General features: G+C 44.2%; 1 protein-coding gene across 10 annotated transcripts in view; it reads left to right on the forward strand.

The window, feature by feature from the left end:
* LOC137440265 (nuclear factor 1) overlaps positions 1-21,350 on the forward strand; it is a 409,428-nt gene that overhangs the window by 160,638 nt on the left and 227,440 nt on the right. For all 10 annotated transcript variants that reach the window (XM_068136582.2, XM_068136615.2, XM_068136589.2 and 7 more), the window contains exon 5: positions 7,515-7,629. In XM_068136582.2, the coding sequence (XP_067992683.1) occupies positions 7,515-7,629 (115 nt within the window). The remainder of the gene's footprint in view (positions 1-7,514; positions 7,630-21,350) is intronic.

Here is a 21,350-nt window from a genome sequence, read left to right on the forward strand (position 1 = left end):
ACTGTCTCCTTGCAGAGCAGGCAGAGAACCTTGCCGTTATGCTCCATGAAGAAGAACCTCTCCTCCCACTCCTTGTTGAACTGACGGTTCTCAGAATAAACTTTCCGCTTCTTACCCTCCATTGCTTTGTTCACAGAAGGCAAGGCATTTTTGAGCAGGCCGAACAAAATGGCGGCTTAAAAACCCAGCAATGTGACAGAGGGCTGACCAAGATGGTGCACCCCCATTTTCGTAAGGCTTATTTTGTTTTTTTGTTTTTTTGTGATGAGCACACCCTAAATTATCTTCAAAAGGGATGTTTAAATTTACCCAAATATCCAGTTTTCATTCATGGATTCCCTTGCAGTTCCCTTACTTTTCCTAAAAAGTTTCGGGCTGCTAGGTTTCATGGTTTTGTAATCATGGAGAACACACACAAACACACACTGACTGATATGCACTGACATCACTGTTATTATTATTATTTATTATAGATAAAGATAAGCACTCTCCACCACTAAAACTGAACAGGTAGAATTGATTGTTGAAGGACTGTTCCAGCGATCATTCCACGTGCCTTATTGGCATGAGGGATGTGTATTTCTTGTTTGCTTTGTGCCGTTTTATTTCACTCGACTGGCAAGCGGGTGATTAATTATAGATTCCAAGTCGCATCTGGGTATAATTGAACAGGTGAAGGCTGATTGGTTATTCCCTCCAATTACTTGTGAGATACGGGGGAGTAAAATCCAGAAACGTTTCTGTCTACGCCATTGCTGCGTACTCGCCAAAAACGATGAAATCCATCCAGTGGCTGATGGGGGCATAAGAAAAGTAGCTTTCTTTGGCTAGGTGCAACTGTCTTTGCTTTATGCAGCTTTCTTTGGCTGGAAGGACAGCGAGTTTATTAATTATAAAGTTCTAGCTGCATTTGGGGATAATTGATTGGGTGAGAGCTGATTGGTTGTTACCTCCAATTGCAAGTGAGACATGAGTGGGCCCTTAGTTTTTGTGCTCATTATTGTCAGCATTGCAAATGGTACATGCTTTGCAACCTCGATGGTGTGCACTTCTGTCTTCACAGTTGCGAATAAGCAACAAAACTACGACTTGTTATATACTTGCGAAAGAACAACAAAACTTGTTTGGGATCTGCACTGGGCATGTAGTATTGGGCTTCACATACAAGTGCTACTTGTAGAAAGCCGCAGCTGTGGAGGAACCTTCATCAGGGTTGAAACAGCATTGGGGTTATCTTGTTTAGCGTTTCTGTATATAAAATACATACATGTGGAATCCTTTCAAAATGCGACAATGTCAGGTAGTCATGCCACTATAAAATGCAGTACATTCGTGTTTAAACCAAGTCCTTAGCTTAAACCAATTTTGAGTTACGCTGTCTGAAAAGAAGAAGAGGAAGAATGAGAAGAATTACAAAACAGCTATTTTGAGTTGGTCAGGTTTGTAGTTGAAGGATGCTGTCCAAATGATGAATTAATGTTTTTCGGTGGGAAATCCTCCACAGACAACTGGTAGGTACTTTATAAGTTTGTTTCTTGGGAGAATTTTTTTGAGGATTTGTGTTTTGTTAAACTTGAGTGTCCGTGCCATTCCTACATCAGAAGTCTAGTGATATGTACATATATATATATACACACACATGATGGCCAGTCAATAAGTAACCTTAAAATGGCGATATAAATTCGAGAATGTAATGTGTGTAGTCGTAGACAACATGTTATATCTATGGGTAAGAGTCATATTTTGCCTGTTTTAGATCTGGCAACATTGAGCATATGACGTCAGTAGAGCAGTTCCAAGATGGCAGCTCCCTTAGAAGCATGCTCTGTGGAGGGGGGGGGGGGAGATGCTCCGTAGGAGGGGGGGGGGGCAACGTTCTGTCATCCGTTTCTTGGGAAGTGAGGGTGTGAATCCCAGTGAAATCCATCGCAGAATGAAGATGCAATATGGTGACGCATGTTTATCGCTGTGGCAGGTGTACGACTGGGACAGGAAGTTTAAAAGTGGAGTATCTGGTGTGGCAGACACTGCTCGCTCGGGCCGGCCTCACACAGCCGACACACCAGAAATGGTTGCAGGAGTAGAGCGTGTGCTAAGGGAAACCCGTCGCATTACGCTGGATGAAGTGGTCTCCGAATTGAACATTAGCCATGGTTCAGCACACCATATCATTCACAACGTGCTTGGGTTCCGCAAAGTGTCTGCAAGGTGGGTGCCGAAACAACTCACACCCGATCTGAAAGAACGGCAAGTGGACGCATATGAAGAACTTCTGCGATGTTACGAAACAGAGGGCGACCCTTTCTTACAGCTCATATTGACTGGGGATGAAAGCTGGGTCCACTACTTTCAGCCAGAAACGAAGAGAGCAAGCAAAGAGTGGCGCAATTCAACTTCACTGAAGCCCCAAAAATTCCGCACACAGCTGTCCGCTGGAAAAGTGATGCTGACGCTCTTCTGGGATAGCCGAGGCCCACTTGTAGAGCATTACATGCCCAGAGGGACCACAGTCACCAGTAGATCAAACTGCGACCTCCTTAAAAATCATCTGAAACCAGCGATCAGATCAAAACGTCGTGGACTACTCACTACTGATGTTTTGCTGCAGCATGACAATGCTCGGCCCCATGCTGCCCGTGCCACAGCTGCAATAATCGTCATTTATTTTGTCATAAAACACAATGTTTGTGTGTGTGTGTGTGTGTGTGTGTGTGTGTGTGTGTGTCCCTTCATAAGGCTACGTTTTAAAGGCTTTGAGTAGTGCTTTAGGAGGGATTTGATTGGGGGGCGAGGGGGGGTTTAAGGGGCAATCTTTGAACACGACTGTGTGTCAACCGGTTAAAAGACATAAAATACTGAGGGCCAAAAAGACCCCAAGGACCCAGAAGACCCCAAAGACCCAATGGACCCCAAACACCCAAAATACCATGTAGACTGTTAAAGACACAAAAGACCATAAGGACCCAGAAGACCCCAAGGACTCTGAAGACCCAAAATACCCCAAAGACCCAAAATACCTCAAATACCCAAAAGACTGAAAATACCCCAAAGACCCAAAGGGGCCCGAGGATACAAAATACTCAAACAATCCCAACGACCCAAATGACAGAGGACCCGAAAGACCCTAATGACTCACTCAGAAGACCCCCAAGAACTCTGAAGATCCAAAATACCCTGAAGACCCTGAAGACCCAATGGACCCCAAACACCCAAAATATCCCGAAGGCCCAAAATACCCAATATTCATTTTTAGTTGGCTAATGTTCAATAATTTTTTGAAATGTTTTTGAAAGTTAGAACTTCATTTTTTGTAACTGATTGATTTCCCAACTGCCCAAATCATCCGCTTGGCTCTGATGCATCAATGAATCATCAATCAATCATCAATCATCAATGAATCATCAATCATCATCAATCAATGCATCAATGAATCAGCCACACCCTGGGATGTTATAATTGTAATCATTACATTGGGTCTCTTTTCTCTAACTCATTTATTACTAATCATCATTTTTGGGTTTGTTCTGCTTACTCCACCTTAACATGTTGTAACTTTCAAGTCAGTAATGATGAGATGCTTTCTATCAAAGACAAGATGTAAGTGTGATCTCGTTCCATATTGCTGATTTTTTGATACATTGTTCCAGTCTGTTCTTCATTCTAAAATTTCCTCTTTGGGCATTAATTGCCCTTTTTCTGCTGATTGGCGAATTTTCAATCTCAAAAACGAGTATTTTTGATCACTCTGCTTCATCTGTTGATACTTCTGCCGCTTCAATGAGTTCATTCACAATAATTACTTGTCAATCAATATTCTTAACCACGTGTTTGTCTTTGAGCTGCCAATTCAAATTTGTTTGTTGTTCCTAGTCCATTCTTGATTTCTTCAATTTGAATTGTGCAAATAACTTAAATGGAATGTTTTTTGGAACATTTCTTTCAAACGTTCAAAGGGTAAAGGTTTTGCTATTTCCTTACATAAAGAAACCCAAAACCTTACTCTTTAGGTCTGTGCTCCAACTTGCTGAAGTAGCAGTTCTCAGATTACTTTTGCATTCTCTCTTAATCCTTCTCTAACTGCTTTAATTTTCTGCAGCATTTTCTCTTTAGCATGTGTCAGCTTTCTTTGTCAGATCAAATTATTTCTTAATTTTGGTCAACTGAATTCAATTAAACTTGTGAAGAATGCATGAACAAGGCACCAAGCACGTTTCAGTGCATTATGTGCGTTTTTTCTCTTTACGATGGAATCTCAGTGCTAAGCTAACCTTTATAGACATTGTTAACTCCAAAACAGTTATCATTAATGCATTTAAGTCTGAGATAATTGGAGGAAAGGGTCTTGTTTTGTCTGACCTTAAACCAATGTTGCGGGATTGCCATTGATTACCATTTGTTCCGTGGCCTTCATAGCACGATTTCTATCAGAACGATCCTTCCACCACTGCTGCAATGGAGAATCCAAGCTCATACTCCAACTGTCTTATATGGGGACTATAGGATAGCTCTCGGTCCGTCTGTCCGTCCGTCCGTCCCACCTGTGGTTTTCCAGACTTTTTCCCATAGCCTTTAACATATTGATCTGAAACTTGGTACATGGCTTTATTATGATAAGTTACAGAACAAGTTTGACTTTCAGGCCATTTTGCCAATTTTCCATGGAATTATGCCCTTTTTGGACTTAGGAAATATCACATATTGTACATGAGTCAGTTTTCCAGGCTTTTTCCCCTTACCCTTTAATATGTTGAAATGAAACTTGGTGCATGGCTTTATTATGATAAGTTACAGAACAAGTTCGAGTTTCAGGGCGTTTCATCAATTAAAATATTTTGTTATGGCTTTCTTACGCAAAATATTGGGACAGGTAGGAGATATGTATTGCAAAGCAATTCTCCCTCTTGTTTGCAATGGTTTTGCTGAACAAGTAATCTGGCTTCATTTAACTGCTTTTACTTTAACTATTTTTATTGATTCTGGAATTCTACCCTGTTTTCACTTTGGTTGTGTCATTGTGCCGTTCCTAAAATTATCAGCACTTGTTAATTTCTCTGTCCATCTGTTTGTAAGATTCGTCTTGCAACTCAGATGTGAGATCTGTGTTATTTAGTGTCTGTATAGTTTCTTAAAATCATTTTAGGTGGTTGTTTTTGTTTCCCTATGTTATCTTTTTTTTCTTACCACTTTGTGTGCTCTCCACTTTGTATCATGCATTGTATTTACTTTGTGGTTGTGAACTTTGAAGCTCTTTAACTTGGCCTTGAATGGTGCACACAAAATAGGCAGCACCTGATGACTATCTTCTCTTTTGCTTTGTACCAGTTGAAGTTTCAGCTTTTTATGTATTGCGTGAAAGATGTCACCGTGTGCAATCGCACAGCTAAGCAACCTAGTCGAGAAGGCCACTCTAGGTCCGATGTAATCGGTATCAAAACGATTCACGCTCAGCACCAGGAGCAGAGGAGGACCCACATCGTTGTAACCATAATTCAAATTGGAAACCTTCTGAGATAAATTATTCCTCTAGAACTCTTCTTCTTCTTTTTTATGCAGCACAACACCACATGTAGCATCGTTGGCCGAGGATGCGTTTGTGGTGCTGATGCAGTGCCCCTATTACCAGTACGCTGGTGCTCATTGCTCATCCCCGGAAGGATGACAGGCTGTGTCAATCCCACCTGGTGTTAATTCAACAGCCGACCAGGATTCTCAACTCAAGACCCTAGGATCCCAAGCCAGCCACCCTAACCGTTAAGCCAACACCAGGCTTTCCTTTAGAACTGTTTAAGTCAGTACTGGAGTTATTTTGTGATTAAGTGAAAAGTAAGAAAGATGTGAAGAAAAAGTGAGCAAATGAGTCCTTAAACCAATGAATGAAGTGGATGTTTGAGTATAATCTCCATCAGTTTCCCGTATTTATCTGAGTGTTTTTGTCAATTAGGATACATTTTTCAATGCTCTTTTATCTTTAATATTGTTACTGGTGAAGTTTTTTGTGTAAATTTAGTGCATGCGGCAAAGCTTTTAAGCAGCCTTTGTAGTTTGGACCTTCGATCTCCATAATTGTTCGGTGCTTGAATGGCTGGTCTCTTGTATTGGTCGAAAAGCATTTGTCACAGTCTAAAAATGCATTCCATATCTTATGTTGGTTGTTTTGGTGTCGGGGTCTGTGCTCTCTGCTCCATCTTTACGAGCACGTTTGTAATGCGGCTGCACAGTTCCACTTACCAGATTTGGGCCAGGTTTGAACAGAAATGTTGAAAATCAGCAAGACAAAGTTGCTGATGAGCGAGATTAGAAATGCCTTAATATCTTTGCAGTAACATCATTGTGCTCGCATATCAAACATCTTCACACGCATTTGCTCATCAGGCCATTTCACTATGACAGGGTCATATATAGTCAGGCTGCTAAACAATTAGATTGATATATGTGGGGAAATTACATGCACCAGACCAGGAATCGAACCCAGGTCCTCTGGAAAGCCGCACCAGTGCTCTGCCATCTGAGCTATCTGGGCGACCCTGGTCTGGGCATGTAATTTCCCCACATATATCAATTTAATTGTTTAATCCTGTTCATTAATCTAATTAATTATATAAACACCCATTACTTGTTATTGCCAAACGTTACTGAATTGCCTGCTTTCCCATATAATGTGATCTTAGGCACAATATGAAAACTGACTGGAGGTTACAGGCAGTGTTTATTTGACATCATTGGCATAAATGACATTGTGAGAAATTTCTAACACAAGAAAATGCGACTTGGATTGTGTCCAAAATGTAGCATGCGATGTGATGCAAGACTCTGTCTGCAAAGCACAAGGAGAGCAGCTTGAAAACGTATCCCACTCTTTCTATGAGGGAATTGAACTAGCTGAAACTTGGAAATTCTGAGATGCCGAGTATGCTACCTCTGAGACATATTGTAGGAGCCTCTGCTGCACACATGAAAAACTTGTATCGTGGCTCTTTGTAAAAGAAGTGACGAGAAAGTGGGGAGGGGGTGGGGGGGAATTCCTGAAAAAAAAACACAAAAAAAAAACTTTTATTATTTATTTTCAAATTCACCTGACACTCATAGACTTTTGACATAAGTCACATGCAGGACAGAGACACGAGTAAACATCTATCTGATCAGTATACATTCATGTGATTTACAAGGACATTAGTGGACAATGGGCAAAAGCATATACGAAACATTTGGTATATGAACCTCGATTCTGAGCCGCATGAGCCATCGACACTAAACAGGCCAAGAAAAAGTTGGCGGTTTTACAAGCCTCACAAGAACTATGGGAGTCAAATTAATTTATTTAGGGGTCATTAAGGGTTACAATACATGTCCATAATTGCCTATGTTTATTTTTAATATCATATTAACATTGTGAACATCCCTATCCCAGAAGGGCTTGTATTGTTCGCCTTTATATAATTCTTTCTTTTCCATTCTTTATCATCTATTTCCATTCCTCTGAAATCCTTCATATCACAATGTGACTGTTGTTCCAGGCCCAATTGCGACAGGCACAGTACAACACTTTTCAGAATTGGATCCACAAGCCTACTATCCTGCTTTGAGCCCAACGCATGGTGTCCGCAGAGTTTTACCAACACCACCCATGGGGTATGTTATTTTCAGGATGCAGAGCCTTGATGTAATCCAGTGCAATATTTCGGTATTAAACCATTGTTATTGTTCACACATGTTCAAAACTTTGGTTTTCCTCAAAGTTGATGGAAAAGTGTGACGTTTTGCATGGATGATCTTGATCATTCAGAAATATTTAAGCAGCAGTTGAAAATATGAAACCAAAAAGAGGAGGTGGGGGTAAGCTGTTAGAGGTGGGAGGAGGATGGTGGGGGAGGAACAGCAGCATTAAGAAAATAAATATATACTGTATGTATGTATTTATGGATATATGTAAATACAGGGACTTTATAAAGTCCCTATCTATTTAGTTACCCTTTATTTCTCTGAAATATATAGAGACTTTATAAACACCATATATATATATATACCGTCGGACCCCGCTATTCGCGGGGGATACGTTCCTGGAAAATCAGTGAATAGCGAAACCTGCAAATAGCAAGGCATTGTTTCAATGGAAAAGGGGGGATAGGTTCGAGAGTTGCGAAAATCTGTGAATAGAGAGGAAGAAACCGCGAATGGCGAGGCAAAATCTGCGAATGGGAAGGCAAATCCCGAGAATGTCGACGATAATCCGCGAAGGTTGATGAAAGTCCCGGAAATGGTGAGACAAAACCCACGAATGTCGACGAAAATCCGAGAAGATCGATGAAAATCCCATGAATGTATGCCGCAGCATTGTTTCAATGGGGAAAAGGGGATATGTTATAGGTTCCCGGCAGTTCCTGATTCATACAGGATTTTTTTAAAGTTTAAAATGTTTTACACCGCAAATGCACATGATTACAGTTTCATAAAAAATGCTTACAAACTAAAAATAAAACGACAACACCAGGTTTGTGCGGGATGTTATCGGATGATGGGATGATGCCGTATTGAACGTATATGCTAATTTCAAAAATAGATTTAATGAAGCGTTTGCATTCTATAATTTGCGGGGTTGACATGTTTTCGTCGCTGATGGACCATCCCCCGAAGCGTTTTCATTGCGTAAGATCTCTGATCATGCTTTACCGTAAATTGCAAACTGTAATTGATTTAATGAAGCGTTTGCATTCTATAATTTGCGGAGTTGACTTGTTTACACATCTAGTGGGATATCCCGCGAAGCTTGCTTGTAGTGTGGCTAAAATTCGCGCCTGCGAAAGCCATGAAAACGCAAATCACACAGCAGTGAATGTTCTACACGGTACTGCATAAGCAGGTCATGCTATCGCTTGTATAAGACGTTTTTTGCATACGTATGTCCAGCTGCTTTATGCAAGGCTGGTGAAAGATGGGTTTTTATAAATGTGTCAAGCTAGCGGCTCATGAAATTTTCTTTTGCGCCCCTTGAAAAACCGAGAATTTGTGGAGCATGGCTGCAAATATTGGGAAAAAACACGATTTGACGGAACACAGCCACGAATAGAAAAAAAACCGTGAATTTGTGGGACACTTTTCCAAAATAGAAATGTTCGCGAATAGCGGAACCGCGAATGGCGGGGACTGCCTGTACATATATATATATATATATATATATATATATATATATATATATATATATATATATATATATATATATATATATATATATATATGCATGCATATATATATATATATATATATATATATATATATATATATGTATATATATATATATATATATGTATATATATATATATATATATATATATATACATAATATTACTGTATGTAAGTTGCTGTTGTGCCCTGATTTACACCAATCATAACACAAACATTTATTTTGCATAAATGTATTTGTAACATATGTGACATTACATTTTGATTAACAATTGAATTTGAAGATTTATGTTACTGCTTTGCAATCTATAATTATAAATATTATATATAATTATATATATTATATATATTATATTTATATATATATATATATATATATATATATATATATATAAATATATATATATATATATATACAGACTTGGCATTTAATATGGAATTTTTTTTTTCTGGGGGTGAACTTACTTTTCAAGATGACTTAGAACCAAAAGTTCATTGGAATTATGTTGAAATTATTCTAGATTTTGTTAATGTGACCTTTAAAAGAAACAAAAACCACATTTGACATTTCGAAATAAATAAATTGATCCTTGAAAGTGATGTAAACTGATATCGAACTCAATTCATGGACAGTACTGTGTTAAACTTCTGTGCGTTTTCCAGAAGTATCTCTTTATTTTGCACATTAGCCAAAAATTTTTTTAACGAAAACAAAAGTTAAATTACGACTGGGATTACGGACAGTAAAATTACAGTTCAGTACTTCGTGTAACCCCCACGAGCATCCAGGAGAGCACGTACACGTTGAGGCATGCTGTTCACGAGATTTGCCAAGGTTTGGACAGGATCCGCTTGCCATGCAGTGACAACAGTCTGCTGCAATTCACGCAGAGAGGTTGGCTGCTGGTCCAAGTGGTCGATTTGACGCGTTAAGTCTGCCCACAAGTTCTCTATCGGATTCATATCCGGGGACATGGCAGGCCACTCCATATGCTCTACACCACAGTCAGCAAGAAAGTGTTGGATCATGCGAGCACGATGAGGCCATGCATTGTCATCTTGGAAGACAAAGTTTCCTCGAAAGGCTGCACGAGCAAATGGAAGCAATGTTTCTTCCAGAATGGCCCTGTACTTGAACTGGTTCAGGTTTCCATTCAGAACAACCAGGTCAGTTTTGCCCCCTGCATCAAAAGCAGCCCAAACGGTCACCCCACAACCTCCAGCTTGGAGTCTTGGCACTATACAATCTTTGTTGTAGGCTTCATGCACTTGTCTGCGCACTCGGACGCGGCCATCTTGACGATAGACCAGAAATCTAGACTCGTCACTGAAGATCACGTGATTCCAGTGTCCTGGCTGCCATTGACGGTGGTCTCTGGCCCACTGCAATCGGCGCTGGCAGTGTTGTCTGGTCAGGCATGGCTTTCTCAGGGGACGCCTGGCACGATAGCCTGCTTGAACCAGTCGTTGGTTGAATAGCCTTCTGGATACAGGCACATTTGCCAGTGGCTGCCACTCAGCCCCAAGCCGATTAGCTGACTTGGTACGGCCATTGCGGACTAACCGGTGCAGCTGGCGATCATCCCTCCTTGTGGTTCTGCGGGGACGTCCTGGCCTCGGTATTGGAGATGGGACACCCTCTGAGCATTTCGTTTCAGGATCTTTGACACCTGACCGTGAGTTATGCCATACTGCCGAGCAATAGCATGCTGTTTCATGCCGTAATTTCGTAAAGCCACCACTCCATGACAAACAGCATTGTCGAGCACCTGTCCATACATTTTGCCACGCCACCTCTGATATAATCCTGTTGTTGACTACTTGCTGCGACAGACAATCAGTGACATGGTTCTTTTAACAAATAAATCACCAAAGTGTAAAAGAAACTCACCAGATTGATATACTGAGTTAAGAAAGTAAACCCAAGTCAAGAAAAAAAAAATATTACATATTAAATGCCAAGTCTGTATATATATTGTTACAGACGCGGTTTTAGATGTTAGTTTACCGAGCGGTTTGGTATTACCGCGTCCGAACAGTTACTCCCCGATTAGAACCCGATCCCGCCCGACGTTGACCAAATCGCGCTATGCTAAATCAATGAAGGAAAGGACACAACGGCTGGGATTAATGAAACGACACAAGGGGGTACAGTTCTCAAGACCTCCGGAGGAGGATATAATTGGTGATGCAGAAAAGGGGTAGATTACAAGGTAAGAGGTAAAGCACAGAAAAGATGGGCACTTAGACACAGTCTTATCTATCCCCGACAGACCACAGACAAACGGGACAAGACTGACTTACACGGGGATTGATGGCAGGGAAGGACAGGCAGTCGATAGCACAAGGTGCACCTTGGCTCAGGGGCAGAATCAACACGGTCCGGTCCAGAGATGCGGGGAGGTATTTCAGCGCTCGGAGGTGGCGTCTTCTCTCTCCAAGCTGAGGGCGCATCTGACGTCACCTCCCTCTTCCTGCGCATGCTCAGCGGGGAGTGACACGCCCTCGGCTCGTTGTCTCCTCCCCAGATGGAATCGGTCCGCCGCTTCTATTGGGTGCGGGGGGTTACCGGGCTCCGCCCTTGACGAGGAGCTGACAGCGAGCCCCTGCGTGGTAACCCCGTCGGAGCACATGTTCAATGGCGGCTAACCAAGCCGGAGTGAGGACGCACACTCCCCGCGCCGCCGCCGCTGTTGTTGTTGTTGTTGTTGTTGTACCATGAGGAAGAGCTGCGGGGAGGTATTGGGAGGTCCTAAACTTTCTAACGGTGCCATACAATCACATTCTGGTGCAACGAAGAGTCAGAATTAATGGAAACGAGTCCTTAACTGACATAGACTAAGAATAACTAGCAAGATGTCCTATAGTTGTCTACGTGAGATGCGGTGGACCTGGATGCGACATTTAATGGGGGAAATAGGGGAAGGTCGGGTCTACAGAGTGTTGTTTACAGAAAATGGGACTAGGGAATGGGGGATTGGGGATAGTTGGGAAGTATTGGGGAAATAGGGGAATATTTACAAGCGGATATGGATGGAGGCCAATCTCATATCCGCAACATTGCACCCTTCTCTACCTCGGGGCGTCCCGACCCGATAAATTTTTACTTACTTTAGTGTGGCACTCAGATGTAGTTCTCTCTACTATTAACTCAACCCTGAGTGCGACAGTTTTACAGATGTTCACAAATGAGTAAATATGTCCCCCTGCGACGTTGCACCCTTCTCCTCACAGAAACACACCCACAGGATAACCGAATCGCGGAAAGAATCCTCAAACTAAACATACAGCCGGTAGGGAGCATCATTTATACAAGACTACACTGATATTTACACTACGATCCAGGACCTGTTCTTTGAGGAACACATGCAGATGTTATGCATAGAGAGAGCACGCATGCCAGCATCGATACACCAACCCACGAGTGCCCTGTGGCCCTACGGCCTTTAATAATGTGCAGAGCACCCCATCCAAGCACCAAAAGCACCACCCCCTACACACAGTCAGCACCATCCGGTGCACCAATAAAGTGTTCATAGTCACCGGTGGTGTCGCAGCCGGCCGATGTTCTGCCGCTGGTCTTGCCTTCATGGAGCACTTGGCCTTTCGGCTTCCTTAGAAATAAAGAAAGGCGCCAACCGCGTCCATTTCTAAATTGTGGCCGTCAGGGGGGCCAACTATAAGTGGTTCACCTGTATGGCATAGGTGCCACGTTGACCCAGAGGTCCATCCACGGGTGGTGCTTGCCCGCAAAAGAACTGCGGTCCATGGTGGGCGGCCACAAAAATTGCGGTCCATATGGTGTATCGATCCAGGCAGCAAGCAGCGAAAGTACAGGCCCACAACTGCAGAGCCAGCACCTCTCTCTCCTCTCTCTCTGCCCCAAAGCCAGATCCTCGGAGGTGGGAGACAAAAATAAGACAAGTGAGTAAGGTGGTAAGGGCGCAAAAGTGCACGCAATACAAGGTAATGCACACTGGGGGCACATGGGAACCAGGTGAGACAGGTACGTTCCTACCGTACGCCCCCCCCCCCCCCCACCAGGTAACCTACATTGCCCCTCCCTTACCCCTTACGGGATCCACAAAACACAACACTACCCATAAACATCTACTTTACACATCAACAAACGTCCCTACTGTCTTCCCCGTTCCTCCCATAAACCAAATTCGTCTTCTCTCCCTCCTAACCAATCAAATTTGCCATTTCCAACTCTCATCCAAATCTGCCATCTCCAACTCAACATCAAAATTTGCCATCACCAATTCATCATCAGTCCCTCCTAAGGAGGGAGAGATGGAATCACCCCAATGTCTCATCCACGTCGTGATGCGTCTCACCAATCCAACCAGCAATTCTTATTTCCTGCAACACAGAACAAAGGAACACAGGTGTGGAGTCATCCTCATCACCTCAGGTAAGTGGCTGCGTATGGTGCGACAGGTTCATCAATCCTAACTATTTCCTAAATGACTTTAACAACTTTACATTACCCGGGGTCTTTCCCTGCCAATCCATTGGCCAACTTACACTATGGGTTCTAAAAACCAATTCCCATTGACCAAACTGTGGTGCTTCTCAATTTGGGGTCTCACTCCCCCGATTCAACACTCGGTGCTCTCGCACAATTTCTGGGCTGTGACGTGTAGCTCTCCCAGCAGGTCTACCCACCTGCACACCTCCACCACTGTAGTTGCCACCCGAGCTTACCTGCTCCTCACCCTAACCTAACTAACTAGGGAAGGCCCTCTCGCACTCTCACCCCCTCAGTGCCCTCTCTGGCACGGGCTGCCCGATCCACACCCGGGATCCTCAGGCACCCACTGACACTAACGGCTCCCAGAGCCCACCTGCGGCCTCACCTGGCCGACATCCTCACAGTGGTGGAGTGCCCAAACCAACTACACACACTAACAGGCTACACGCCCAGCCATTTCCACAACACTAATGCACCCATCCACAATACCATTCTGCAACCACACCACAAATGCCAATATCCAACCACAATTTACCTATACCTTCTAACTATTCTTTAAACTACCCACCCCGTGTACTCGTGAAAAGGGGTCCACTCTTTCCCCATCCACACCTTCGCACCATGCACACCACTCCGTACCACTTACTCCATGTATTCCACACACCTGTACTTGCACACCTGTGCTCTCACACCTGGTGCCACCTGCACCCTTCTCTCCCCAAGCGCATTCGCGCTGATCCACAACACTCACTACTCCCTCACTGCTCCACACACCTGTCCAGTTCTCACACAGCATCATCTCATCTAACTACTCCCCTCTGAAACTTGCGCTTCCCAGTCGTCCCTTTAAACTATTGCGCTCCCTCGTCATTATAATCCACACTAATCTACCTGCGTCCCCACTACAGGTATCCTTGTCACTAACTAACCTTAACGTTACCTAATGTCATCTTCGCTAGATCCCTACACACGATATATCCTAACCCACCCGGGCTAGTTTCCACTGCCATACACCCCATAAACTATAGCGCATTTGCCCCACGTGTCTGTGAGGGATGGTGGATTTGCCATCCCACCACATCGGGGAGGTCCTACTATCAATTTCGCTCGTCCAAATCCAACAAATCAAAAATTTGTCATTTCATCTGCCAATCACCGTACCAACATCAAATTTTGCTTTTTTTCTAATTTCGGGGCCAAAACACTATCCTCATCACCCGTCTACTTACTAATGCCTCTCGGTGCGCCAATTCACTTCTACTGCTCGGCTTCGTACAGTCAAGCCATGCATGCGGGTTGTTTGGTGCCAGCGGCTGGATACGTCCCGCATTCGGTGCAGGGAAGGAGGTTTACCCGGGCCGAGGTCCCACGCACCATCTCGGCACGGAGCCATCCAATGTCCCGATCTCGACCTGCCGGCACGTCTCACCAAAAAGTGGTCGCCATGACGACCCTTCCTATCGGGCTGCCAGCTCCGCCTAGTGGAGCACGGACGCGGCCGTTCAAAGCGAGGCCCAGCGTGGATCGCGTACGGCGGTTCTTTCGAAACCGCCATGGTTCGGATCCCCGCTGGTCCTCGCGGCACGTGAAGCTGCCCGACGCGCACCGAGGGCCCGATTCGGCTATAAGTCGTTCTAACCTCTAACCCGGTTACCGTCGATGCTTCACCTGGATGCTTACACGCATACGCTACCCCTTTCTTGCTCATACCTCCAGCTGTTCCCATGCTCCTCGTACCTTTCCTTACACACCCAGGTACACTCATTCCACTCACAGCCTTGGTCACACACCTGACCACCGAACACTTTGGCACACATTCGTCGGTCGCACACCTCACCAACACACCTCTTCGCGCCCCTTCCTCGGTCACCTCCTCTGTGACAATCACAGGTGTGCTTTCACTCGCACACCCAACCACGTGCCTCACGACCAACTCGAGTGTGCATTCCCACACACGCTCTACCATTCCAGGTGTGCTTCCTTTCTCACCTGTCACAACCAACTCACGCTCCGTGTCACTCTTACTACTCTCACCTCCACTCTTGACAGCGCACTCACCCTTACTCTCGACAGCGCACTCTTTCCTCATGCACCCGTCCGTTACACATCTTTCTCGCACACCCTCTCCCGTTACATCCTCTGTAACACTCACCACAGGCGTGCATTCTCCCTTTACACCCTCCGTAACACTCCTCACTACTCGCTTCCATGTGCTCCCTCGCACACGCGCTACGACCGACTCACTCTCGACAGCACCCTCATTCCTTGGCACGCACTTTTTCCTCACACACCCCAGAGTCGGACTTTCTCGCACACCTCCTTTTTCGCACACCAGACCTGTCGCACACTTCACCAACGGCCTCTCACGAACACCCGGGTCCATCTCGACCCCCAAGCTCATTAAATCACCTGGCGCATCATACGCACGACCATATTGGTCACCACTTACACCGGGTCCTCTTCCTCTTCGCTTCTCCTCCATCACCTGCGAATCCCTCATCCGGTTAATGAGCACATCATCACGATTCGAACACAGACTTTGGACCAATTCTTTTACTTCCTCTTTTATCTCTTTCTTATCCCCTCTCCGTCGCTTCTTAATTTCGCTCACCCCTTCTTCCACTTCTTCTAATTTCTGCTTCACCTCTTTTATTTCCCGGTACGTCTCCTCAAGTTCGTCCTCTAAGGCTACCGTGACCGTTTCCATGTGCGTCCTCACCTGCCGGTCCTTTGTCTCCATTACCTCTGTCACCTCGTGCAACCTCGTTGTCAGTCCCTCACGTACCATCTGACATTGCCTCTGTGTCGCTATCAAGTCATTGTTTAGGTCATTTTGTGTCGCTTTTAACCCTCCTATTACCGCTGTGTTCCTTTGAACCTGCTCCGTTAGTTCTTTTTGTCCCTCCGTCAGCTGTTCTACTCCCAGCGTCAACTCCTCTATACCACCTTGCAATTTTACAGTCCCCTTTCTCACCTCCTTCTCCATGCGCTCCTTACAGTGCCTCACCTCCTCGCGCACTCCTCCGACCTCCTCACTCACCCCTCTTCTGATCTCTTCTCCCATCACTTGCATCTCCTGCCCAGATGCCACCCTCATCTGCTCCATTTCCTCCCTGTGAGCATCCAATTTAGTTTCTACCCCCATTCTGACCCCCTCTATCTGCTGCCCCATTTGTTTAACTTCCCTTTCCGCTTGGTCCCTCATGTCCCTCAATTTTCCTTCCATACTGTTTTCTAACCCCTCTAACCCCTTTTGCATCCCTTCCATTTGATTCTCTTGAGCGGCCATTCTGTTTTCTACCCCCATTAACCCATTCTTTACCTCTTTTATCCCATTGTCTAACGCCTCACCGGTACCTCTCGCTTCGTCCCTCATTACCCCCATTTGGCCCTCCAATCGCTCACCCTGAGCATCCATCCGGTTCCCCATTACCCCCATTTGGCCCTCCAATCGCTCACCCAATCGCTCACTATCAGCCCTCCTTTGCTCACTATTAGCTCTCATATCGTCCTTCTGCAGGTTGAGGGACGCCTGCATTTGCGCCATAAATTGCTCCATGAGGGCCTGCATTTGGGCCATCCCTCCCACTTGTGCAGCGGGTGCGGCCGCCGCAGCCATGTGCGAGGCGCCATTTTGCGAACCTGCCGCCCTCACTGCTTCGCTCTCCTCTTGTCCCTCAATTTGGTCCTGGATCGACCCTGCCTCACTCTCCTCTACCGGAACCCAGCCGTCTTGATCCGCCATAGCGCGACTTTCAAAATTCGGGTTTTTATTTTTGTAAAACAAAATCAAATTTCGCCGTTAATAATTTCGAGCGCGTGAAGCGCGCTTCGGGTCCAATCCCACTTCCCGACACCAATTGTTACTTAATAACACAATTGGTGTTCCAAAATTTGGGCCTAACAAATTTAGTCCCAGGTCCGAATCCAACTCCTGACAACCAATTGTTACAGACGCGGTTTTAGATGTTAGTTTACCGAGCGGTTTGGTATTACCGCGTCCGAACAGTTACTCCCCGATTAGAACCCGATCCCGCCCGACGTTGACCAAATCGCGCTATGCTAAATCAATGAAGGAAAGGACACAACGGCTGGGATTAATGAAACGACACAAGGGGGTACAGTTCTCAAGACCTCCGGAGGAGGATATAATTGGTGATGCAGAAAACGGGTAGATTACAAGGTAAGAGGTAAAGCACAGAAAAGATGGGCACTTAGACACAGTCTTATCTATCCCCGACAGACCACAGACAAACGGGACAAGACTGACTTACACGGGGATTGATGGCAGGGAAGGACAGGCAGTCGATAGCACAAGGTGCACCTTGGCTCAGGGGCAGAATCAACACGGTCCGGTCCAGAGATGCGGGGAGGTATTTCAGCGCTCGGAGGTGGCGTCTTCTCTCTCCAAGCTGAGGGCGCATCTGACGTCACCTCCCTCTTCCTGCGCATGCTCAGCGGGGAGTGACACGCCCTCGGCTCGTTGTCTCCGCCCCAGATGGAATCGGTCCGCCGCTTCTATTGGGTGCGGGGGGTTACCGGGCTCCGCCCTTGACGAGGAGCTGACAGCGAGCCCCTGCGTGGTAACCCTGTCGGAGCACATGTTCAATGGCGGCTAACCAAGCTGGAGTGAGGACGCACACTCCCCGCGCCGCCGCCGCTGTTGTTGTTGTTGTTGTTGTACCATGAGGAAGAGCTGCGGGGAGGTATTGGGAGGTCCTAAACTTTCTAACGGTGCCATACAATCACATTCTGGTGCAACGAAGAGTCAGAATTAATGGAAACGAGTCCTTAACTGACATAGACTAAGAATAACTAGCAAGATGTCCTATAGTTGTCTACGTGAGATGCGGTGGACCTGGATGCGACATTTAATGGGGGAAATAGGGGAAGGTCGGGTCTACAGAGTGTTGTTTACAGAAAATGGGACTAGGGAATGGGGGATTGGGGATAGTTGGGAAGTATTGGGGAAATAGGGGAATATTTACAAGCGGATATGGATGGAGGCCAATCTCATATCCGCAACAATATATATGTATATATGTATGTATGTATATATATATATATATATATATATATATATATATATATATATATATATATCTATCTATATATATATATATATATATATATATATATATATATATATATATATATATATATATATATATATATATATATATATATATATATATACAGTCACGTGAAAAAGTAAGTACACGCCATGTAAAGTTTTGACCTTTTCAACATATTTCAACATACAGTTATTTGATCTTCATTTCAACAATATTGATAGATAAAGGTGATATAATATAACAAATATCATGAAACATTTACATTTTGCCGTCCATTGTATAATTTAAATAAACATAAATGCAAATTTCGCATGTGGAAAAAGTAAGTACACCCCTACATTTATCACTACTTCAAATACCTAAAATTAGAATCAGGTGCACCAGCTCAGGTGCAAATGATTAGAACATCGTTGGAGAGGATCTTGGAGGAACCTGTCTTATTTAAACCTGAGACATTTAGTTTAGTTTGCTCTTTGTTGTTGAAGTGTGCGGCATCACCATGCCTAGATCAAAAGAGCTCTCTGAGGCCTTCAGAAAGAAGATTATAGATGCCTATGAGTCTGGGAAGGGATTTAAAAAGATCTCCAAACAATTTGAAATCAATCATTCGACTGTCCGGAAGATCATCTACAAGTGGAGAAGATTCCAAACAACTGACAACTTGTTCAGGCCAGGCCGCCCCAGCAAGTTCAGCCCGAGAGTAGACCGCAAGATGCTGAAATAAGTCTCTAAGAACCCCACAATGTCATCACGGGACCTACATGTAGCTCTTGGCACTGTTGATGTCAAAGTGCACGAGTCTACCATTAGAAAGAGGCTGCATAAATTTGATCTACATGGGAGGCGTGCCAGGAGGAAACCTTTCCTGTCCCGAAAGAACATCAGGGCAAGACTAAAGTTTGCCAATGAAGACCTGGGAAAAGACCAGCACTTCTGGAACAATGTGCTCTGGACAGATGAGTCAAAGGTCGAGCTATTTGGCCACAGTACCAGAAGACATGTTTGGCGAAAAATAAAGACAGCATTTGACCACAAGAACCTGATACCAACTGTAAAACATTGTGGTGGAAATATTATGGTTTGGGGCAGCTTTGCTGCATCAGGGCCTGGGCAGCTCACCATCATAGAATCCACTATGAATTCTTTATTGTACCAGAGGGCGATTGAGGATAATGTGAGGTCATCTGTCAGAAAGTTGAAGCTCAACCGAAGGTGGAGTTTACAACATGACAATGACCCTAAACATACCAGTAAATCCACCAAGGAATGGCTGAAAAGAAAGAAATGGAGGGTTCTGGAATGGCCAAGTCAAAGCCCGGATCTAAATCCCATCGAGATGTTGTGGGGGGATTTGAAACGAGCTGTGCATGCAAGAAACCCCTCAAACATTGCATAGCTGAAAGAATTCTGCGTGGAGTGGGAAAAAATTTCTCCCAGTCGATGTCAGAGACTGGTAGACAGTTATAAGAAACGCCTACTTGAGGTTGTTTCTGCCAAAGGGGGCAATACCACCTATTAGAGCCAAGGGTGTACTTACTTTTTCCACATGCGAAATTTGCATTTATGTTTATTTAAATTATACAAAGGACTACAAAATGTAAATGTTTCATGATATTTGTTATATTATAACACCTTTATCTCTCAATATTGTTGAAATGAAGATCAAATAGCTGTATGTTGAAATATGTTGAAAAAGTCAAAACTTTACATGGGGTGTACTTACTTTTTCACGTGACTGTATATATATATATGTATATATATATATATATGTACTAGCTTGGCTCGGCTCACTACGCTTGCCTTTCCACGCGTTGATACAGATGAACGGGCTTGTTTTAGCTGAGGATAATGACTGTACCTGAGTTTCTGTGTTGTCATGATTTACACCAATCGTAATACAAACAATTATTTTGCAAAAAATTATTTGTAGTGTTTGTGATATTCCATTTTTATATGCAATTTAGGTTGAAGATTTAGGTTGAAAAAAAACAAACAAAAAAAAAAAAACCCCTCATACTGGAAAATAACAGCACATACTCAGCACATACTGGGATGGTAGGCGCAGACTGGAAGTTTGGGTCGATTACACCTCACCACCACGTAATTCGAGAATTTGGAAATTTGGGCCGCACCACCACGCAATTCGCGTAATTCGCGAACCTCACCACCACGTAATTCAAAACACCTCACCACCATGTAATTCAAAACACCTCACCACCACGAAACTAAAAACACCTCACCACGACGTAATTCAAAACACCTCACCACCAAGTAATTCAAAACACCTCACCACCACGAAATTCAAAACACCTCACCACTACGTAATTCAAAACACCTCACCACCACGTAATTCAAACGACCTCACCACCACGTAATTCAAAACACCTCACCACTACATAATTCAAAACAACTCACCACTACATAATTCAAAACACCTCACCACCACAAAATTCTACACACCTCACCACCCAGTAATTCAAAACATCTCACCACCACGTAATTCAAAACACCTCACCACCAAGTAATTCAAAACACCTCACCACCAAGTAATTCAAAACACCTCACCACCACGTAATTCAAAACACCTGACCACCAAGTAATTCAAAACACCTCACCACCAC

The sequence above is a fragment of the Myxine glutinosa genome, chromosome 1 (assembly GCF_964187855.1).
Source record: "Myxine glutinosa chromosome 1, kmMyxGlut1.1, whole genome shotgun sequence".
Taxonomy (NCBI): domain Eukaryota; kingdom Metazoa; phylum Chordata; class Myxini; order Myxiniformes; family Myxinidae; genus Myxine; species Myxine glutinosa.